Genomic DNA, 24,315 nt, shown 5'->3' on the forward strand with positions numbered 1-24,315 from the left:
TGTTACTTCATCAAAAAAGTAATAAGTAAAAGTGGTGGGTGTTGCTGTAATGGGGAAAATACAACTTTTTAAAAGCAAACTGCCAGTCACAACATGGCGACCGTACCGTTTGGTTTGTTCCGGATAAAGAAATCTCTACCCAATATCGGATGGAGTTATTTTGTCTCAATAGTAATGCCTTGGTTTAACCACTAGATGGCAGCATAGGTGTGCGTTCCTTAAAGTCCAGAGACAGGCACTCCAAGGAGTGAGCAGCGGTCTCTCTGATAGGTTACAGATGTGCTTCAAAGTGAGCTGCTCATTTTCAGTCCTGGAAATCACGTGGTTGTTTTCCTGTGCACTGGGCTCCGGGGAGAGGCTCTCTCTCATCCTATGATCGCGGTGAAGCAAACTCACTGCGCTCCACACATTTAGGAGGAAGGCGAGGAGGAGGTGGCGGAGGAGGAGGAGGAACTGAGCGCATCGCCGTCTCTGACCGCCGCACCGCTTTTCATTTTTCTCGAGCTCTCCCTGACAAGAGCCGGCGCGGACGGGAGAAACATCGGGGGGTCTTGTGTGGCGGAGGGTGGACTCAGACTCATAGCGCAGTGATGACGGGCAAATCTGTGAAAGACGTTGACAGATACCAGGCGGTGCTCAACTCTCTGCTGGCGCTGGAGGAGAACAAATACTGCGCCGACTGCGAATCTAAAGGTGGGTCATCATCATCATCGCCTGGATCATATTTCCCTCTACCTCGTCCTGTGTCTGATCACGCCTGCAGATGGCCCTGCGCACGAATCTTTCCAGTTTATCCTATTTATACTACACCGGGAAATAAATGCGGCATTGCATGTATCTGCCCCCTCGGCCAATTATGTTGTGGTGTGGTGCAAGAGATTGGGCCACATCCTCCCAAAAGGCAGACGAACGGCATGCAGTTACATCATGTCAGAATACCTCAAGACATTCACAGTTTGGTTAGAGTTTTCATATACACATCAAAACCTCTAATTATCTGCGAGTTGTAGTGAAAACTAGAGCATCAAATAGAATGAGAAACATTGGGAGAAATTGAGATCTTGTTGGGAAACACCTGTGCTGACTTTGGATCACCCTGAACAGATTGTTCCTGTAGGCTGGGAGCAGACAGGAAACCCTTTCTGCCATTAAAATTGCACTTTTTATTTTACTGCCCTGACAAAGTGAAGCTGCTCCTCTCAGATTACTTGTGCAGCGGTTGCAATTCCTCTCATGTTGACTGCCTGGTGTGATTTCTGATCACAGAACCAAATTTCCACCGAACTGGTGTATGACTTTGTAAACACACCCCATGACATGCGGTTGGTCATGTGTGTCTCCTAACCCTACAAGGCGTGTGTCCTCCAGGAGGCCTTGAACCGCATGTCATCAGCTGTTTGCTGAACCTGTTTCGCGGCGCTGTTGGGTAAACATGGATACTTAGGTTGTAAATATGCAACGCTGAGCACCAAATCATCATCAGATTCTCTAAAACTTATAGTGTCTTGCCAGAGTATTCATATCCTAAATATGTAAGCCTGTGGTCTTTTTTAAAGGTTTTCTTGGCTCTAGTGGCCTTTATTTGAAAGTAGTTAGACAGGAAATAGGGTAATGAGAGAGGGGGAAGACATGCAGCAAATGTCACCAGGCCAGGAATTGAACCTGCAACCATTGCCAAGGCCTCAATACATGGGTTGTGCTTTGCCCCTGCGCCACCACAACACACCAATAAGCTTGTGGTCTCTTATACCCTCAGGGGGTATAAATAAATTTAAACTTAACATTTTGGGCAAAACCTTTATGCGGAATAGTTTTTGAAAGATCAAAGCCTCTTTTAGCGGATAATAAAAAATAAAAAAAATTTAAAGGCACGTGGAGCCTTTGTTTACAGAGCGAGCCGAGGTCGTGGCAGCTGGACCCACCGGTGGGTCCGTCAGGTTCTAGGGGTTAAGGCCATAAGAAGAACATGTCAATAATAGGTCAGTATATTGCCTGATGATGTTGATGGTGTTTACATTGTACCACCCTTTAGCTGACTAAGTACAATACTTGTATGCTCAACCAAGAGTCAGGGTCACGGACTTTCTACATTTCTAGAAAAGTTCAGGAGCCACTACTCTAACAGGTTAACTTACTCAATCTTCTCATGAAATCTGACCATCTTCCGTGTCTCTTCTAAAGAAAAGGATCCCCGCAGCATGACGCTGCTACCACCATGCTTCATTGCACGAACGGTGTGGTAATGTGCCACAGATAGCACTCTGAGCATAGACCAAAACGTTTGGCCAAATTTGGTGTCCTCTGACTAAAGCACTTTTTTCCACTTGTTTGCTCTGTGACCCTATATGGCTTATGAGGTTCTTTCCTTAATGGCTCTCTCCATAGATGGCAGATTATTAGATTTAACAACAGAAATCATCCCAGTTAATGGACCTGAATAATGCAGAGCACATTTTTCAGTTTTTATTTGTAAAAAGAAATTAAGGCTACCAAGAAATATGTGGTGCTGGTTAAATGTTGATGAGAAGATGGATGAAGCTAAACAAAGAAAACCTGTTTGAGGCTACACAGTTGCTGGCTTCCAGCTGGACAGCAACCACAATGGATACTAAGTTTAGTAGACTTTATATTAGACATAAAAGACAACAACTTTTCTTCCATTTCACAATTTTGCTCTACTTATTGATTGTCCCTATGAAAATTCCTATGAAATCCATCAAAGTCTGTGTTTGCCACTTACAAAATGTGGAAAGATATAAACGGTGTGAATACTTCTGCAAAGCAATGTAAGTCAGACTTGTTGATGGCTTGAAGAAGCTGTAACATCTGACTGTAATTAAACTTAGTCTGCAGGATAGTTGGGTGTTATTAGAAAAGGTGTATACTTTGCTAGCATGGCGCCATTGTGAGCGTCATCAGAGCTCGCTCTTGGTGTTGAGCTGTCTGAGACGGCCTCGTGAGGCTGTGCCTTGTCAGAGAAATGCCTCAGCGGCGCAGAGGTTTGTCATTTAATGGAGACGCCTACACCGCGCACCCACAACACAGTAAATTACTGCAGGCTTTTAGACAGAGTCACTGAGTGATTGTTCAGGAAAACGTTCTGAATGATCCCAATCACTGCTCTGTTTTTCTTTTGAGGAATATTCTGGGATACCTAATGTTACTGGTATGCTGCAGAACATATGGGCCAAATGGGACACAGTGGGACAAATCTGATCGTTTGTAGCTGTAAAATTTACACTATAAAAATCTGCCAAGAACATGAAAAAACGTAGAATTATCTGATATTTGAAACTTGAGCAACCTTGTAATTTCGTTACATCTATTCGTGACAATCCCAGAGGAGAAATGATCAAAATCACTGAAGGTGCATTTAGCTTCACCCTGTAATCAGCGACTTCATGTGACAGAGATCCAAGTCCCTTATCCACTCTTAAAATAGGAAGGACAAGAGTACATGCTTTTTAAGTTATCCCGCTGGTCTTCATGAATCAGGAATTGGCCCCAGTAAAGAAGCTGCGCCCCCAAAATGCACACCCAGTGCCAGGTCCATATCCAACCTGTATCACTCAACCCATCCAAAACGCTGCGGCTAGAAAACACTTTTATGGTGCATTTAAGTACATCTCCTACTCAGGATTGCCTAAATATCGAAACAACTCCAAATGACTTTAACCATTTTTATTCTAAGATGTCTGCACAGTCTTACTTAAAAAATCCTAAGCAACAAAACTGACCATTCGGAGTGGTGTGATTGTTGTTTAAGCCATCCATCCAGCCATCCATCCAGCCATCCATTGTTTTATTTGTGACTGTAACGTTGACTTTAAAGCTGAAGTACTTACCGAACTGCACTTTTTTGTCCACTATTAAAACTTTCAAAAATTTGGAGTGCACTTTTTGACGTTAATCTGTTCAGCAGAAATAACATTAAACATCTAAGAATTTTTGTCCAGCTTTATATTACATTGCCTTTTTGACTTAATTTTACTATAAGATTCATTATATTTTAAAAGAAACAAATTGCAGACCTAGAACTCAATGCAGGCACAACAGACGTATTCAGTAGATTAGAATGTTATTGAAAAGTTTGTTTATTCCATTAACTCAGTCCACTAAGTGAAACACATTATGTAGAACAATTACACTCAGACTGATGTTTTCACGTCTTTACTTCTGTTAATTATGCCTACAGCTGCGAAACACACTGTTTAAGATTAGAATATTACATCAGACCGATTCAAATAAAAATTTGTCTCTTGTCATTTTGCCTAATGATGACCCTGTCTCTTAATAAAACCCACTGTAATCAGAGCTGATGCACATGTCAAGACACTGCAGGCGAAGTTGGTTATGTAACCCAAGCTGTGATCAGACTCTTCAGGCTCTTCTGAAGATGAGCCAGAAGAGTTGGCTCCTCCAAGACTTGATTAAAGACAAATGAGAAGGTGCATATTTTAAAATAATAATGAGGCTTGCAGTCAGGCTTTCCTGAAAGAGAAAGGCCTTTTAAGGCCATCTCTTGCTCTTATTATTATTATTATTATTATTATTAATATTATTATTATTATTATTATTATTATTATTATTTATTTTTTCTTTTTTTGCATGCCTGATTTCATGCGTGCTTGTGCTCTTGCCCTTTTGATTGGCGTGACTGGTCACAATTTGCAGCAGACTGGTATAATTAGACTGTGGATGAGATTAGGCTGTTAGGGGAAGAACAGCCGCAGGAACACATACATGGACACAGAGAGGATCATTAGGCTCCGATTTAAAACTTAAATATAAGTCGTTTTTCTCTAGTGTATAGAGGAAAGGCTTGAAAAAGTATTTGTGCCACTTGAAGATTTTTTGCCCGTCATAACCACAGCTTTGCCTGCCTATGATAAATATATTTCTCATGAGAAGAAGCTTATGAAAAGCTCCGTTTGTTTTTTGTCACAAGACATTAAGGGGACATTAAGCAATTTTGTAAATAAAGATGTCCTTGTCAGATAAGTTGGTACTTGATTGTGTTGTAACATACCAGACCTCACTGACTTGTACTGTAGCGCTCAGTGAAAATGAGACGTTAGAGTCTATAAAAGGCTTGAGACTGAGGCAGAGGTTCACCCTCCACCTAATATCGCTAAACATACAAATAGAGCTGAAATTAAACGATATGAATTCGGGGTGTACCAATTGCAGTTTTCTGGCTGATCATCGATCTTTTAAAAAAAAGAAAACGATTTGCCGATATTGATATATATTTTATTTTTGTCTGACAAGTTACTAATTATAGCAACAAAGTCGCTGAGTTGGCAACTATTGTTAACCGCGCATGTGACCTGGTAGTGGCTCTGTCAGTCAGCCCGCTCTCTCACAGCAGAGCAAAAGCGAGCAGTGACTGATTTTCAGTCCTCCGCGGAGGTAGATAAGATCGGTGGATAAGGTCGGTTTCTCACGCAAGTACCGACCGAGAAATCACGGCTGATTTATTGGTCGTCCCTAATATAAATCACATGTGTCAGAACAGTCCAGTCAAAGTCCAGACATAAATCTGAAAATGAGAATTTGTGGGAAGAATTCAAAACAAGTGCTCACAGTCGCTCTTTATTCAGTCGGACTGAGATGGAGCTGCTTTGTGAAGGAGAATGGGCAAAGATGTAGGTCTCTGGAGATTCATCTGCCTTTCAGGGTTTTTATTTGAAAACCGCATTTGGTGTTCTTTCCTCATCAGGATGATGCCCTACTTTGGATTTTGAAATCAAGTCCAAATAAAACACACTTGAGTATGCGGGACAAAATGTGAAAATGCAGCAACGACTTAAAGCAGATTTTCTCCTTTGCACTCATTATTTTAGTCTTGCATGCATTTATGGCCGCACACTGATTTAAAAGGTCACACATTAGGCTAATTCCCCACTTTGTTGGATGAAGCTCCTAATGAGTGTGCTGATAATATAATCCTGGTTGCAGTTTATCCTCTGCCCATCCACACTCTTGCCTTCGAACCCCCGCGACTCCTCAAGCGTGAGCTGTAAAGTCGTGGTTTTAGCCATATGGCTCGCGATGACGTTTGGTGTAATCTCGTTTGCCTTCACATTGACAGATTTACCTCCCACCCTCGTGGGTGATTGTACAGGAAGTGGTGTGAAAAAGCAAAACGACACTCCTGCCCAGCCATCTCCCCCATGCAGTCTTACTATACAAACACAGCAGCCATATAAACAACGCCTGTGTTTGTTGAGTTGTAAAGCTGTGCAAGCCAACTTCCTGCCAGTCCCATGCTCTCTTCTCCATGACATTATGTAAATTCATATTTCTTTTTTTTTTTTTCTTTTTTTCAAAACCACTTCCACACAAAGTGACACAGAGACTGTAAAACCTTCAGCGCCGTCAGGAAATAGTGGCAAAGGAAGATGCAGGTGTTTAATGCAGTCAATATTTCTGGCTCCAGTCTCAAGAGTGTTGTTTTTTCTCTCTCTCTCTCTTCAACGTGCTCGTGTTTACGCACAGGCTTGGCCCAGGTTGCTGTGGAGATGTCACCTGGCTATGCCATGCTCCCTCACCACCTCCACCACAAGCTCTTAGCACCCCTCACCCCCATCCTTTGCAGCCTTTAATCTCATCCAATCAAAAGCCAGCAGGGATTTCCAGTCAAACAAGAAGGCGATTGGTTTCCTGTGCCCTCTGGAAGACACAAGGTTTAGTACCAAGGAGAGTCTACGTAGGCACAGTTAAAGAACAGTGTATACAAATGTGTATGCAAAGACTCCCAAACAGCCATAAGTATTCAGTTTGAAGTTTGTTAATTAATATTCCTGCCTTTCATGTTCCGCCCCAGGCTTTCAGTTTGCTGTTTTCATTACGGGTAAAACACTAAATAATTAAACACGTTTTAGGACACCATATGTCACCATGGAGGCAATAGTCACCTGTTTTTTATCCATATTTTAGAGTTCAAAACTGTTCGAGCAATCAACCTTTCCTCAACTTGTACTTTGTGTTATCTGTGAAAATCGTGTCCTCTCTTGCTCTCTGAGAGAACGACGAACGTGTCTCAACGTTTTATAGAAAACAGATGGTTTCTTACATCTGCCTCCTCTGTCTTCCTTTGAACTCCTTCCCAGAAATGAAAAGTTTCAAGTCTTCCTCGCTCAGTCACGATACCCACACCAAAGAGATTGTTTTAATTTTTTTTATTTTTTTTTATTAATTTTTGTCAGCACAGACTGGTAGCACTCCATGTGTGGCGTTTGCTGAAAGGCAAAAATATCAAACGATTCCAGCCAAACAACCCGTTTCCGGGGACATCTCTAATCGACTTTATTGCACTTGAAATCGGTTCTCGTGTGCTGTTTAAAAACCAGAAGAGATTTTGAAATGAGACAAACTAGAAGGATCCACGTTTTTCCTTGCGTCGTCGAGTGTAAACCCTGTTCAGACACAGTAACAAAACTTAACACAGATGGTGAGTGTGTGTTGGTAAATTTTAAATGTGAGCCCATCTGCCTTGCTCAGATTGAGATCGGGTTGAAGGATGGCTTAAGGGTTTCCGGTTGGGGTTTTACGCTAGAGGACAGGAGGATGAAACAAGTGCGTCTATGTTTGCATGGAGAAGGAGGAGGAGCAGGAGGAGGACGGTGCACTATCCCCTGATAACCGAGGCTCTGCAGGATTAACTCGGTGCTTGCAGAGAGCACCACTTATCCTTGTGGGATGTAGGCTAATGAGGCATGTGCAGCTGCTCGAGCAAGTTTACCTGCAAGCTAAATGATGTGTGTCCAAAGGTATTTTCTAAAGCACACTCAGAACAGTGTAAAACATTTAAACATCTCATTACCTATTCTGTTTTTTAAATAGAAACAAGCCGAAGGATCAAGATGGGGGGGGGGGGAGCGCATTCCTAACATGGCTGCTCACAAAATTGAATTATTTAGAAGTTGTTGTGAAGTGGCTTTGATTTTAAATCTCGGTTTGTGTTTGCTTTGGTCCAAACTCCCTGCACACATTCAGGCATATCATCAAACAACCAAAGTCCACCGTTTGATGACTAAGATAATCTTGTCCTGTTTGCCTTTGCCGTCTCCGCCACTCTTGTGCTCCAGCTTAGATGTTTGACACACACAACCACGTTCACTTTTTTTTTTTTTTGCCAGGATGATTCATCCACCAACAACTTCAAACCCTCTCTGCTTTCGGGCATCTCACCTTTTAAAAACTTTAGTCGCATTTATTTGTCACTCCCTCGCCGTTTCGATATTCGTGACCTATGCTTATAAAGAAAACTGCCACGCACTCAGCACAGCCACTTTGCTTCTTTTGAAGTGTTTGCTCAGTCTCTCCTTCCTTTTTTTAGATATCTGTTCCTCCTACACTCTTTCAACTATAGCAGTGAGAAGTACCAGGAGGTGTGTGTTTGCTGAACATACTTTATCATGAGTTCTTACTCAACCACTGCACGGATGGATTTGAGCTAAAACAGGTGCTGCAACCCTGTGTGTCGCTATGATTCACTTTAAAATGTTTTTTTTTTCTTTAAATCCTCCTGGGCTCAATTGATTCTTGCAAATACCTGAAGTACAAATCATAACACCCCTCAGGCTACAGTTTCAAAAACAAAAGGTGGTAGCTATGCTAGCTGTTAGCAAGTCCATACTCTGACCTAAAAGCATTCATTAACATGCTAGCACACCCTAACACTGAGTGAAAACAACATGGTATTATTGTATTAAAGAGACAACAGCCAAAAATGAAAACAGTTTTCACTGTAGCACACTGACACAAAGGCAGTTTGCCAGCTTAGTGATAAAACTGTTAGCTTCTAATCTATTTTATTTTTTTTTTCTTATCCAGAATAACTGTGTGAATAAATGTGATAAATGTGTCAGTCTAGATAGAGAAACATCTGCTGAAAAACAGATTTGACAAACATGACAAACTGATTTGATTTGCATATCGCCTTAGGTGGAAATAGAAAAGTTTCATTGTATCAAAGGTGGCAATTTGAGATAGTCTAGCTGGCGAATGGTCAAACTGATACTTATTAGTTCTCTCTCTCTATGTAAAAATACAGTTCAAGAACTACTCCCTGTTATGCACTGTAGCATACACACACACTTCTGTTAGACCCAAAATATCAAGATGCTTTAGCATTCCAAGATAAAATGCCACAAGATGTCGATACCATTACCCAGAGTTCAATAGTCGTGTTGTGTGCCATCGTCAGTTTGCTTCAAAGTTTTCTCTGATCTTATCACATTTGCCTTCTAGCTAAATCTCTCCTGGAGAATACTTCTTAATTTAACACTCTCCAGCTTATTGCATAAGTGCAAACACATAATCATCACCACTTTTTAAGATAGTCCAGGATGACATCACTGTTGCTGCTGTTGACACAATGGCTACAACAATATTGGAAATGTTGTAATTTGCAAAAGAACATAGAAAACGAGTACGATTCTGGGGGGGAAAAAGGGTGCAGATATTTATAGAAAATGATCAATTTGATTGTGTGAGAGAGATGTGGATGCACAAAGAGGCAGCGGTGAATAAATGTGATAAAAAGAGGACCAAGTCGTGGCCAGAAACTGAGGGGGTTGTGAAAAAGAATGAAGGATTACCAAATTCCTGTTTTAAAGGAAGTTCAATACAATCGACAGTCCCTCTGTGTCAGTGCCAGTGTTTGCAGCGGTTAAGCAGGCTTTGCAGAGTAATTCTACTATTATTAGCCGGCATGAGAGCTAATGCTGCAGCTTCGCTGTCAGGCTGATAGATAGACCGTCCAGCTGATGATCCTGTGGTTTACATTTACTGGTTTCCTCTTAGTGCTGGTCTTAACATTCGTTGTTGTTGTTTTTTTGTTTTTAAAAATGATTCTCCTGTCTCAGTAAGAGAATATAGTAGCCCTTTTTGCAACCGAGACAAAGGGTTATTCTTGGACCCTGACACTTGGTTTCCACGGCTGCCACAAAGAGGAAGGTTTGCAGGATTTTCCTCCCCGAAAATCAGCTTCTACATTCATTTGCATAGAATGGCCCTTTCCTCAGCATTTGACAGGCGATAAGGACCCAAACCCAAAGCTGTTCCTCCACCTAGTGGGGAAGGGGCCACAGTGCATCAAGTTGTAGCAAGGGTCAAAGTCAAAATTCAACCCATCACGCTTTATTTATAGAGCACAGGAAACAAAGAACATTAAAAATGCTTAGGAACGATGATAAATACTGGAGAACTGGAAGAAAATGGCATTCAAGGTGAACTGAGAAAAGATCAGAGACACATATAAACTATGTAAAATAATGTAAATTATGTAATTTTTTCTCTTTTTTTAAGAAGAGAACAAAAAAAAGCTTGTCAACCTTAACCACAAGATAAGAAATAAATAGAGAATGAACAGAAAATACACTAGGGCTGAAATGATTAATCTTTTTTTTTTTGTGCAATTAATCGATTATTGAAATAATCGTTAAATAATTTAGCGATTTTTTAATCATTAACTGGAGTATGCAGGCTCAATGTGTAAAAAAGGCTCAAGTGATTAAATAAAACATCGCAAAATGTGCCATTTATATATCGATTAATCATCAGAATAATCGATAGAGTAATTGGATTAGTAAAATAATCGTTAGTTGCTTCACCTATTGACTATAGTAACTCTCTCCTCTTTGGTCTCTCTCAAAATCTCTTCTAATGGTCAAGAATGCAGCTTCATTTTATCACCTGAATGCTGTGGGCTTTCAACACATCATTAAAGTTTTACACTGCACATCAAATCCACAACAGACGTAAAACTCCTTGGGCGCACATCCAACGCCATCCACAGTCTTCCCGACTCGCTACGCCCTGCACCCACCTTAGCACCCTGTGGAGCAGAGCTTTCAGCTCCTATGCTCCCCGACTCAGGCATTCAACTCCCACCAGACAGTCGAAATATTGATTCTCTCCCTCTGTTCAGATCCAGACTCAAAACTCCCCCTGCTATAGATAGCATGCTCTCTATAATCACATGTTCCTGGTTTTTATTTTGTGTAATGTTTGCAAAGTGTCCTTATGCGGTTAGAATGTGTTACTATCATGGCATTAAGAGTATAATAGATGTAAAAAAAAAAAAAAAGAACAAAATGGAAAAATGTAAAGTTTGTATATAGATACAATGTAATTACTGAAATGTAAGTAGAGACAGCAAACCTGGAATTATATCTTCTACATGTGTATGCTGCGCAAAGAGGGTCAGATGGATCCATTTAGATGCATATGGCAGTGTTGTGAACATAATAGCGTGTTCAGATAACATTGCTCCCACACATGCAGGCTCATGACCAAATGAGTAATCATCCCTGCAGGTATCCAGACTGAGTGTGCGTGAGTGTGTATGTGTGTGTTTTTCATTATTTATTTTTGTGCTCTCCCTGTCTTCTCAGTCATGCAGACAAGCACATCTATTCAATGCTATTATGTGTTAGCAAAACCACATGACTTGCAGAAGATTACTTGTTGTGTTCCCTGCTGAATTCAAACTCATAATTGAGGTTTCAGACTCAGCATGTATTATTGAACTCGCTCCCACACAATCTGGCTCTCTGATATCCCACTAGATAGACTCATTACCCTCTCTCGTGGAGACGCTGCTCTGTGTTCAAATATGTCTCGTCCTCTTCCTCCGTCTCTCCCAGGTCCGAGATGGGCTTCCTGGAATTTAGGGATCTTCGTTTGCATCCGCTGTGCTGGGATTCATCGAAATCTTGGGGTCCACATCTCAAAGGTCAAGTCTGTCAACTTGGATCAGTGGACACAGGAGCAGGTCCAGGTCAGAGGCCCGGACTGTCCGTACGCTAAAGCGATAGATTAGCAAAAGCTTCAAAATACACAAGCATAGTCATGCCATAGCTTGCTTTGAAGAAGACTTGTGAGGGATTCAATTAACTCCCTGGTTACATACTGGATGCATCTTAATTGTTAATTAATGAGCTATCATTAATGCTATTAGCATCACAATAACCTTGGTTTTTGTCAGTATGTCAAACAAATGGTTTATTTACCATAAATTATTTAGCAATTATTCTTTTTCTAAGCTAAGAGTATGCATTTCTTGCTCAATAAGGAATACACAGTTTGCCCAAATCATCAGTGGGCTCTTTGCCAGCACAAATCTTACACATTAGTGTTTTGAACAACTTAATCAGCTAATAGCTTGTCATGGCTAATTAGCATCAGGAAAACTGACAAGAAATGATGTATGGTTAGGCGTAGGCAAATTAACAGTATTTATTTTAAGTAACAATTTTTTTTTTAAATTAAATTACCCTTTCCATATTGCCGGAAATTTCATATTCTGGCAATATGGAGAGTAACGCAATGTTCCAATGTTCCAATGCTGCCCTTCCCAAACATATTCCTGTACATAGCTTGTCGTTCACAAAACTGAGACATTTCCAGTTACAGTAAATGCAGACAGTTTGGTTTGGAAACCAAAAGGAAGCACACCCCCCTCATTCTAAACTAAAGTAACACTGTTTTAAAACAATAACAATTAAGGCTATGAAGACCATTATATTGTCATGTGTGACATTTCTCAATGATAAATACTAAATGCACTTATTTATTAAGATACCGTTGATTCAAAAAAACAACAACTGAACATTTTCTGTCAAGTACATTTCAACAAAAGCTAGTCAGCTGGCTTGCTGCATTTATCTATAGTGATAAACAAGAAAACACAATGAGAAAGCAGTTTGTGTGTGTGTGTGTGTGTGTGTGTGTGCGTGTGTGTGTGTGTGCGTGTGTGTTTTCCTGTATATATCTTTGTTTTATGTTTATTCTGTTTCCGTAAAACTTCAGATGTAAGCTAGTGAAGTCAATGGTGTTTGGAGATAATCTTTAGCCTAGCAAACTTTAGCCATGGTTAGCATCTTCTTATTTTGAGGTTTTCAATGTAACCTAATGGTGCACCATAAGTATTTACAACATTTTTGAATTGGATTGCCAAAAACCATGTAGATAGAATTTTTTTTTCAATCAGACAAAAATATATCTTGAATAGAATAGGGTCTTAAGCTAGCTTGAATACTCTGTTGGCTCCGCTCCCCATTAGCATTTCTACATAAGTGAGTCAGACCTTTAAAATTCTACTGTTCTATTTGATTCAATCCAGTAATTGCGTTTGTTGCGCTCTGGTGACCCTAGTGCGTTCAAGAGATGGGAAACGCCAAGGCCAAACGTCTCTACGAGGCCTTTTTACCTGAATGCTTCCAGAGGCCCGAGACAGACCAAGCTGCAGAGATCTTCATCAGGGACAAGTATGAGAAAAAGAAGTACATGGATAAGGTTATTGACATCCAGATGCTCAGGGTGAGTCAAACAAGGAAAATAAATTGGGCTTTTGCCTCAGGCTGAATCTTCAAGATAAAGGAGATTCTGCTAACGCCTAGTCCAAATCTTTTTTCTGTTCACAGAAAGAAAAAAGTTGTGACAACATCCCTAAGGAGCCTGTTGTGTTTGAGAAAATGAAACTGGTAGGTTTCTATTTTTTATTTTTTTTATTATTTTGAACATTTTAAGTGCAGTATAGTTGGTGCAGTCAGATGAAAGGGAAAATGGGCATATAGTTCTTTAGAGCAGACGTTTTCAGCCTGGCCTAAGTCTGCATTGAGCGGGAAAGTCATTGATTGAGAAGACCATTGGATTCATGCCCATTTCTCAATTAGCAATAATGCTGCATTGATTCTATTGATTTTCTTAGAAAAAAGACGTGAGCCCGAAGACAGATTCCCAGGCCGTTACAGATCTACTTGGACTCGGTATTGTATCTTTTGAACTTCCTCACCTGCACTCACACTTTGCGTCTACACAGTGGACTTTCCACGCCGCTCTATATATGCTTATCTTTCAATGGGGGGCACAAATTATCACCACTTTGAGGTTTAAAATGAACAATTTATTTGATAAATGGATTTTAAAAATGGCTGACTCATATCTTGAAGAGCTATAACGGCCTCCCTTTTTTCCATCTACCCTCCATTAGATGCACCTACTCCCAGTCCTGCGGTGTCTAATGGTGGAGGATGTGTTCCAGACAGTAACGAGAGCCCGGCAGTGTCGAATCCAGCTCAGGCACAATCTGCTCTGGATCTCTTTGGTTCTCTTCCAGCCCCAACCTCAGTGTCCTCTACGAAAACTATGGTAGTTTATAACGGCATGCAGATTATTTATTAACTCAACACAAATGTGAAGTTTTTGTTCTTTTTTTAAAAAATATGTATTGTTTAACACATCTATAATTAAACTGAAAATAACTTTTTCATTGTAATTACACGTTATAATGAAATTCTGTAATTATTATGCAATCAAAGTGAAAAGTTCCTCAGTTTGATTCTTGGGGGATTTGTGAATATTATCTTTGTCCAATATGAAATAGACATTTAATTTTGAAGAAGTAAATGTCTAGATTTGTATTCTAATTTCTTATTTGACTTTTACCTGGCAGAGCAGTTCAGATTATGTCAAAGGTTTTGATTATTATTTTTATTTTTTTATGCTTCCATGATATGCATAATCAGTTCTCAGAAACTCCCACTGCAATTTGACAACCATCCCACTAACTTGACCATTATTTTCCCTTTTAAATGCAAACACAATACATTAACATTTCTGTATTGCAGAGTTCCCAATTCTTCTATTTTGTACTTGTGTATTCTGATGGCTTTTTTCCTTTTTTTTTTATCAACCTTGGCGTTTTTCTCTCTGTCCAGCCTGCATCTGGCTCCTTGCCTCAAAGCAGAGTGACTGCCTCAGTGCCTGAAAACCTCAGCTTGTTCATGGATCCAAAACCCAAAGCCGAGGAAGGCGCCGTCAAGAAGCTGTCCAAGGATTCCATCCTGTCGCTGTACGCCTCCACGCCCTCGCTGCACGCCAGCGGTATGGCCACACACGGTGAGCTCTGCACAGATTTCCCTCAGGTCTTATGATACCTTCATGGTTAGCTTATTTTACTGAGTATTGTTTGTCCTTACGGCGTTTCTGTTTGTTTTCACCAGGCTTATATATGAACAGGATGGGATTCCCGACACATCCTTACGGCCCATACCATTCGTTAGCCCAGGTTGGGGGGATGGGAGGCGCCATGATGACGTCACAAATGGCCATGATGGGTCAGCAGCAGAGCGGCTTAATGGGGGTTCACCAGAACAGCATGATCGGAGCCCAGCAGAACTGCATGATGGGACAGCAGAACGGATTAATGGGCGCTCAGGGTGTCATGGCTCAGCCAAGTGGGGTTGTGGCAACACCTTACATGACAGGGATGGGCCAGGGAATGATGGGACAGCAGCAAAGTGGGATGGTCTTGCAGCAGCAGAATGGAGCGTTGGCTGCACAGCAGAGTGGGATGATGGGACAACAGCAAGTCGGAGGCATGGCCCCGCTACCTCACCAGCAAATGTACGGAGTGCAACAAGGCCAGCAGCTTCAGTGGAACATGGCTCAGGTGTGTGTAATTGTTTTGGAGCATTTTCAGTAGAAAAAACAAAAGAAAAGAAAAAAAAATGCAATCCTCGTTGATTCTAAAGAGTGCTATGCTTTCTTTTAGATGACTCAGCAAGTAGCTGGCATGAATCTGTACAGCACCAATGGCATGGCAGGAAACGGGAGCCAGCACACAGGAAGCTCAACAGCTCCAAGTTCGGCGCACATGACGGCACACGTCTGGAAGTGATTTTATACACCTGAAAGCTGCAGGAACATCTTCAAGATGGGAGGCAACGGACGGATTGGGAACAACGTGAAACATTTTTGAAACGTAAGGCAACAGGAGGAGGAGAAGACGGGCGTGAAGAAGATTTGGGAAATGATTACTACCTCTGTCTCTCTCTCTCCTCTCTACCTAAGCCTCCTCTCGCTGTCCCATTCATAGCCATATTCTGCAATTTTCCATGTTTGCCTTCAGGACATTTTGGTACCAAGACAACAGGGTTCAGAGACCATTTGCTTCGGCATTCACACCTTTATTTGTATCTAACCGTTAAATGAGAGTATCTCCATATCCCCCACATGTGTATTCAGTAGGTGTGAAAAAGCTGCTTTTGCTTTTGGAAAATATCTTTTTATTTATTTTATTTTATTTTTTTTTACCCTGAGGTTGAGCACAGAAATTTGCCTATCCTGAAAGTCGAATTTATTGAGACAAGACAAAGAAAATATTAGGCACCTTGTGGGATTTGTTTGTAATCTATGCACCATCAGGGTTTCCTGATCCAAGCTCATTCAAAAGGACAATTGAACCATGTGTAAAGCAGCGGCTGCAATAACAAATGGTTTGTTATCAACACAAAAACTGAGTGCAGAATCCAGCTTAAAGTACTTTTTTTTTTTTTTTTTAGAGATGTTAGTAAACAGTTAATTATAAACGCATAAAATAACAAAAATTGACTAGCCTAATTTCCCTTTTCCAGTGGCATTTAAGGAAACAAATAAACAGCGATGTAACATCCACCGTATTGTGAATGGTTAAACAGGCTAATACAAGCTATGCTAATTTTCCCTATTCTTGTAGCTAGCAAAAATATTCTTAGTCAGGATTTTTAAACTATCACAAATTACTCTGGTGGAAATCCATTTCCATTTAGTATATATACTTTCTTGCAAGTAGAAGAAACTGCTGCTAATTACTCCACCTGAGAATCAATATAAAATAATGAGGCTAATTGCCCATTTTTAGTGGTACGCTAAGGTTTGCTCAAAATGTGTTTTTAGGTGCATAAGGCCACATAATATATTCACATAACTTCCAGAATAACACAGATAATTGAAAAGTTAATTTCCTACTTATAGGATATTACCTTTCAAGAGAAATGAAATATATTTTATAAGAACAGACAGAAATCAAGCTAAAATAAGCTAGGCTAATCTTCCCTTTCCATTAGGATGCTAAAATTTGCTCATTATTTCTTTTTTAGTGTGCAGGGTAGCAAATAAATAAGAATAACATTTCCAAATGGTCACAAATTACTTTTTTCTCAATAGTGAAAGAAACTGCTGCTGACTGATCAACTAAAAGTAACATTAAAACAAACTATCCTAATCTTTTTTTAGGATTAGGGTACTAAAATCTGCTTAGAATTTCTCTTTTTATGGGCATAGGATCGAGAAAAAAAACAAAAGAAACAGATTTTCCAAATGTTTGACAAATGTCATCTTTTAAAAAAAATAGCAAGTAAAGAATATTATGATGTCCAATGGGCTCTTTGCACCTAAGGCATTGACATCGCATCTCCAGGAGCTGCGGCTCACTTGAGTTACCATGACTGGTAGAAAAGACTAAGTCGTATTTCAGATGCAAAAAAAACAATACTATTAACATTGTTGTCTTCCTAATATAATGGGCTTTTAAGTTTTCGTTAATTTCCAAGCGATCCTGAATTAAGAAGATGGCTTGTAAATATCTGTCACTACCAGCTAACGCCGCACAGCAAAGTTTGCAGCCTTCATTTCACTCCGGATCAGCCTAAAACTACCGGGGATACGGATGGTAAATAAAGGAGCCTCCCTGAGTTATTTACATGGAATCACTTCTATATTCAGCCTGAAAGAGTTTATGGGAACGAGAGAGCAGACCAGAGCCAGACAGCCGAGCAACTGATCCGCCTGTACATACTGCTGTAAACACCGTCCTATCTGAGCTCTTCACAAGAAACATGCAAAGGTAATAAAACGAAATAACACGGAGACATGAAGCAACACGGTCATATTTCTCTAAAAGCAGCAACTTTGAACCTGAACAGCTGAACCAGATCTCTGACACCAGAGCTGCGCTACTGTCAAGCTATGAGGCTTGTTGTGCTTCGTCAGGCTCCGGAAGTAAAAAGTCCGAACCGTAACCTCCCCGTTAGTCTGTGACACTAACGACAATAAATATACTTGAAAATAAGATAAATACATTGTCCGTTAGAATGTTTAGATACTTAAATAGCACATTTTACAAGAACAATGTCCGAGAATATTGCCTAATAGCATAAGCTAAGGTTAATGTTGGCCACAAAGTTTAAGTAAAACTCACCTTCGTGTCAGTGAATGTATAACGAGGCGAACATCTTAAAACCTTTCTCCAGCTGACTTGTTGGGGCTTCGGATCGATGTACAAACCTTGGCCAAGCACTGCAAGCACCTACTGTAAATGATATTTGTATTGGATCGGAAACAATCGAGCCGCTTTACCCCGAACGCGGAAGCTGAGGTGCAAAGAGCCCATTTACCACAAATTGCCAAATATTTTGAGCAAAGAGTCGCATGTGAAGCATTTTCCTAAAACTGAGCTGAAACACACTTTGTTCCAGAGGGATACTAAAATTAGCTCAATATATCTGTTGAAATGTACAATGTAGTGAAATAAACAACTAGAATGTGGTGACTTATGGCTGCTCATTTTGAGGAGAGAGTCCTATTTAAAGTGTATTTTCTAATCTCATTTCCAATGAGCAGCCATGACTTAAATTAAAGCAAGCTAGGCTAATTTTTCCTTTTCCAGTAGTGTACTAAAATGAGCTATATATACTAGCAATTACACGATTTCCCAAAAGTTTAAAATCACTTGAATGGCTTGAATGTTCTTTATTTCTTTTGTTTCTGTAAAAGGAATAAAAGAAAATGCGTCCCAAGTGAATCTATATATATTTTTTAAAAATCCCTTTAAGTGTTTGAGTTCCTAGAGCAACATTGTTTTGAAACCTAGAACAGCAACAAAGCCTACCTAAACAGCATTTCTATATGATGTCTGCTTTTGAAAATACTGAGGGCTTCATTTAAATTATTAATAAAGTGTCAAAAGAAAAAGTCCTAAACCGGATTTTTGCACACCAAAGATTAGCACTAGCTTTATTAAGACTGTACAGTATTTTATTTTTTTTCTTTTCTCAAATTGCCACCTAGCTAGTGACTAGTATAAAAATGACCACGGCATTTGTGCCGTGTCTTTGGGAATCCCTGCTGTTACACTTCACTGTGCTATTGCCTCAGAAAGGGTAGGACACTCGAAAGATCGCATGCTTTTGTCGTCCTGTAACTGCTCAAACACCTTAAGCCGACTATCCACCTTGTACAATTGTGGCCTCAAACAACGTTGAATGTCCCGAATCGAGAGTGAAACCAAGGAGGGTGATTATCTCAGTCATGTTTCAGATACTTCCACAGAACTGCATGAAAAGAATGTCTATCCACCGTCAACTGTGCATACTGTACGTTTTCAGATTACCAGATGTTTCTATCTACTGTATATTCTAATCAGTCTGTGACCAAGACTAACAAAACTATCAATGAATGTGTGTCATGAATGTTCTCCTGATTGTAATGGGTACACAGACTTGACTATTGCTGCCATTGTTGTTGTTTTTTTATTTTAATATTATTTGAATGCGTCCAATAGTGTGGACTTGTCTGTCGGATGTCCTGTGGTGGAATGCCTTTTTCGTCAGGTTCTGTTCCATCGTCATTTCGCCGCTGTGTTGGGAGCAAACTGTGATCAGACTGATTTAGTAAATTTTTTCAGGTGATTCAGGAACACTTACAGTCTGGCCAACGTACAATGTGAAGTGGAAATGAGAATGTGCATACACAAATCTACCACCTCGCAAACCTTCAGAGAACCTCGTCTTTATCTTCGCCGTTTACAGTTGCTCTTCCTTTGAAATGCATGAAACCGTTGCTGAAAACTTAGTTTTTCCACACTTGGTTATCTTCTGTTTTAATCGGTTTTGGTTCTTTGACACTGCTTTTTATGCTTAAAGTGAGAGACTCACAGTAATATCTGCACACACCGCAACTTTCACAGCTCTGTTCTTTAAAGCTATATTCTTTTTTTTTTCCAGTTGGGCTAAATTTGGGGGGCCACGTGACTAAAATCACTGGCTCAGCAGAAACCAATATTGATCTGCTAAGATCGTACACTGTAATAGGAGATGTTGTTGGAGAACACTGAGGACTTCATGGAAAAAGTTCCCTTGCGTCCAGTCCTTTTTTTTTTTTTTGTCTCCGTTACATTTCCTGGGAAATGAAAGAAAATGAAGGAATGTACCTTTTTGTCATGTCAATATGTAGTGAGGTTTTATTCTTTAATAGGATACCTGTACATTACATTCATTAACGAGATTGATGGATACGTTCTGTATATTAGCTCTGCTTTTTTTTTCACATGCTTTGCCTCTTTTAGTTTTACGTCTTCATGAAATCAATAAATAAAAGTTTGATTAAAAATATATTGTCCCTGTTATATGAGAAAAATACTGCCTAAATAAATTCTCTTTTTTAAAAAGTTTAGTAGCCTTTTGCATAAAGAAAACATACATAAAATTAAAACTGTTTTATTGTAAAAGAAACATGACTATAAACAATTTATGTGAACTTTGTTTTTGCTGCCCTCTAGTGACCAGAAACACCGACAAATATCTTCGCAGCATTGAGGCCTCAAAAAAAAAAAAAAAACATTTATACACAAATAGTGATTCAAATGAACTTTATTTATTTCAGCGTCCAGATGTCAAAGGGCATGCAAATACAGGCTTCAGAATCCCAAATTGTTTTCCATTTACCCCCCCCTCCCCCAGTTTGGCTCTATTGTTTTTTTCTTTTTTATTACAAAACTACGTGCACCTTAAGTAATCAATTTTGCAGCGTACAAACCACAAAAATACCAGTTTTACATTATCAAATACTGCACATAGAAAACATTTACAAAGCACAGGTATAAAATTACAGCTCCCTTTTTGTTCCTCTCAACCGCAAACTCTCATACACGTCATCACGGCCCGGTACGTTTTTTTTCTCCGACCCTGTTGCGCTGCCAACACTCCTCGGATGGGAACGCTGAAGACAACCACGAAAGAGTTGTTCAATCTTTATATGTTTTACATCTAGATCTGCCAGGAATATTATAGATTCCAACAAAAATAAATCTGAATACTGATGTAATTTTGACTCTTGGAGCTGTAAGTTCGGGTTGTGTTCTGTGCTTTTAGGGCCTTGGCGAGATGAAGGGTTGAGAGACACCTGGGCCTTGTAATACCCTGACAGACAAAAGAAAAAGAAAATGTGGATAGTAAAGCTTGTGCTGTGGTAGCTGATGGTTTTAGACAACAGATGAAAAGGATCCAGCAGCACAAACTCTTAAACTTGCCAAAACAAAAGAAAAGAAAAGAAAAGAAAAGAAAAGCTCAGCGATGATGCCTGTCCTGTTCATGTTGATAGATGCTACTCAGGCACCTTCCACACATAATGGCACTCCTGCTGCAGATGTGTGAAATACGTTAAAGTCATCTTCAGTTGGCAGAGCTCCGTCTCAAAATGAAATAATTACAAACTCAAAATTGTATTTTAGAAAATATCGTACTTTTAAAAACACTTGTCCTTGCTCATAGCAATTTAGTTATTCATTAGTATTTGAGTTGCTGTGAAAAAAACACGAGCGTGAACACACAAACTACATAAGTTTATGATTGTGATGGAAAGACAAGACTTTGTAGCTAATATGGAGGCTTTATGGCCCCAAAGTGCAATAGTTTTACCTTCATTACAGTCCTCCAGCCGTCCTTATCAAACCTATTGGCCAATGGCTACGAAATGGCCTGTGTCCTGGGATATTTGTACCCCATGACAACAGAGACTACTAACTGAAGGTTCCTAGAGGCTCTGACCAGCTTAACAGGGTCTATTGTGACATTTTGGGTCTGCAATAAAACAGGATTTCAATTAATTAATTTAAATATTTTTTCCACATCTTCACCAGTGGTGCCATTAGGTGTCAGCAGCGGCATACGGAATGCGTACTTGCTCAAAGACAAAACGAACCTAGTTTTTCATGAAAACCATCCTAACGTGTATTCACAATGCAGAGCATGCTAGGTTGAGTATACTTACTTTTAGTGCTCAAAATGTATTTTATTTGTCGTGGCACAGTAACCACAGGCCCAGCTCTGATAACTGAGAAACGGGCTACCGCTGAATGGTTATTGCCTGAAGACGTATCGAGGAAAACATAAGGCCGAGGCCATGCTACGTAAAGGTACAGCATCTAGAGAACTCTCTTGCATATGTGTGAGTTGTCTAATGGAAACCCCTTCACTGTGCCTTGCAGAATTAGACAAAAAAAAAAAAAAAACTGTCATAAACACCGTGCAGCAAACATTACCTTATTCAAAAGTATGAGTTTGATAAAGTGGGGAGATTGCAGAGACAGGATGCAGAGGGAAGAAATCATTTCAGCTCAACAGTCATCGTGGCGACATATGAATCAGAATGCCTTTTGCCAGACAGAATTCATGCTCCTTTCTCGTGATACAAATAATAAGACGTAGATAATACAGTACAGTAGAAGAGAGGGGGCTGTAAAGTTCTTCAGATAGACAGTATAGCAAACAGGATGACAAAAAAAGTGCACAAATTAGAAATACATTCATAAAACTATACACATATAGAACTTCGGTACATTATTTCAAGCAAAATACATTTTTTAATTTTTTAAATTTTTTTTACAAAAATCTTTCAGTTGTGTGTGCTACAATAGCAAAGCAACGTCTCCCACACAAAATAAGGCCATTGTAAACTGATCAAGCCCTCGTTTTGCTGTTTTTTTTTCTTTTTTGCAAAAACCTAAAGGCAGGTTTTGCCCAACCTCGCCTTTCCGACTCCTGCTCTCAATAAAATCTCTGTCCTTACAAAAATAAAATACGTTTTAAACGCAGTACTCAACACGGGCGAAGATGAACATAACACAATTATGCATGTGAAGCAAGTGGATTTGACATCCTGAACATCCACGGATTTATAATCAATGTGAGATTCAAGCTAGAGGACCAAGACGGACCAAGAGCGACACGTTTCCCACTCAGTCCTGATCTATGACTCTACCTTGACAACAAACAGAAAGTCCTTCTAGATTTCAGCTCCACAAAACTCCTCCAGGCTTCGGCTTTCTGACACTTTTTAAAGACAGCACAGTGCTGTAAAAAAAGTAATTGCCCCCAATTTAGCTTTTTTTGTCACATAAATAAAAAATGAAATAAAAATGTGTTTTTTCCAGTAGATTTAGACTCACTTCTGTGCACAAAAGGGTCAAATTACTTTGAATAGCTTTTTTCCAATGAATTCAACGCTTGGAACCTGCATTTTATATTTACTCGCGTCATCTTTTCTCATTTAAATTAGAAATCAGTTTTAAATCCTTTGTAAATGGATCATGAAAGCTGTGAAAAGTTTGGAGAACCTTCCTCCTCAGATTTCTAACAATTCAACGGTCATCATCCAGATAACATCACTGACTGGCCTGCCACCCATGATGCAACCCGCAGTACATCGAAAGCACTTGTTCAATAAAGCTTACACAAAGATGCTGCACTTTAAAGAAAGGACACATTCTAACCATTTCTTTTGGCCGCAGAAATCCATTGTTTTCTGTTTTGACAGACATTTGCAAAACCCATAGTTACTTTCACTTAGTTAGCATGGCAGAGCAAAAGTAGCATAATTCGACACTGAGATCACGGAGTTACTGAAAAAATGTGACCTTCGTAAGTATAAATAAGAGAGAGAGAGATAAATTTTAGGTATGGTTTTCTTTTTCACACTCAAAGCAGGTGTGGAGATGGAAAGTACTCATATATTTTTCATACATCATGGCAGCTATCCAGGAAAATCATACAAAGAACATAAGATCCAGAAGATTACCTTAGAAACGGTACCATAACCAGTTGCAAGAAATAGCTTAAAAATAGAGCCCTGATTTGAAGCTACTTCTAAAATAGGGGTGTAAGTACATTACTAGCAGGGTTTAAACATCCATATGATCTGAAAATATCAGAGATAAATGTATCTGAAGTTCAAAAGAGGCTAAAATAGGTACTGAGAAGACTCAGCTCATCAGATTTTCCCCTTTTAAGATGAAAGACGACGAGAAAAAGAAGAAGAAGAAGCTCTTTGACAACAACGAAACCAAAATGAAATTTATCAACATGCAAGCCTTAGAGGTCAACAGTGTTAACGCTCAGGGACAATCCATCTATATACAAGGTTGACTCTTAATTATAACAAGCCATTAAAGTGACTCTTTAAAAAGTTTGCCATCCTGAAGGAACCTCAGAAGCCCCGGCGGTTTGCTTTGGCCCTCAGCTCCTTTGCTGATGGTGAAAACTCAAACATTGCACGTTCAACTAGAATAGCTGACAGGTCCCATTTTGCCCTTTTCTCCCCCAAATCTGTTCGATTCAGAAAGTTCAATGTAGCGTGAGGTGGTAGGCATGGGCCGATTTCTGGTACCAAGGTATGACGAGTTTTTAAACAGGAAGTGAATAAAAA

The 24,315-nt window shown here is 39.7% G+C and overlaps 1 protein-coding gene across 1 annotated transcript; it reads left to right on the forward strand.

The window, feature by feature from the left end:
- Positions 1–298: 298 nt before the first annotated feature.
- Positions 299–20,225, forward strand: smap2 (small ArfGAP2). The gene is made up of 9 exons (XM_014982958.2): positions 299–693; positions 11,658–11,791; positions 13,168–13,332; positions 13,437–13,496; positions 13,724–13,781; positions 14,006–14,163; positions 14,733–14,913; positions 15,018–15,466; positions 15,569–20,225. The coding sequence occupies exons 1-9, from the start codon at positions 591–593 to the stop codon at positions 15,692–15,694; spliced, it is 1,434 nt and encodes a 477-aa protein (XP_014838444.2). The 5' UTR covers positions 299–590; the 3' UTR covers positions 15,695–20,225.
- Positions 20,226–24,315: the final 4,090 nt, after the last annotated feature.

The sequence above is a fragment of the Poecilia mexicana genome, unplaced genomic scaffold, assembly GCF_051168715.1.
Source record: "Poecilia mexicana isolate PSO_F unplaced genomic scaffold, ASM5116871v1 scaffold_11, whole genome shotgun sequence".
Taxonomy (NCBI): domain Eukaryota; kingdom Metazoa; phylum Chordata; class Actinopteri; order Cyprinodontiformes; family Poeciliidae; genus Poecilia; species Poecilia mexicana.

Bases quoted from the DNA above. Each gene is read 5' to 3' on its own strand.
- smap2 (XM_014982958.2), top strand. From the start codon at position 591: ATGACGGGCAAATCTGTGAAAGACGTTGACAGATACCAGGCGGTGCTC. The intron at 694-11,657 runs GTGGGTCATCAT...CGTCTCTCCCAG, and splicing joins CGCCGACTGCGAATCTAAAG to GTCCGAGATGGGCTTCCTGG. The intron at 14,914-15,017 runs GTGAGCTCTGCA...TGTTTTCACCAG, and splicing joins CAGCGGTATGGCCACACACG to GCTTATATATGAACAGGATG.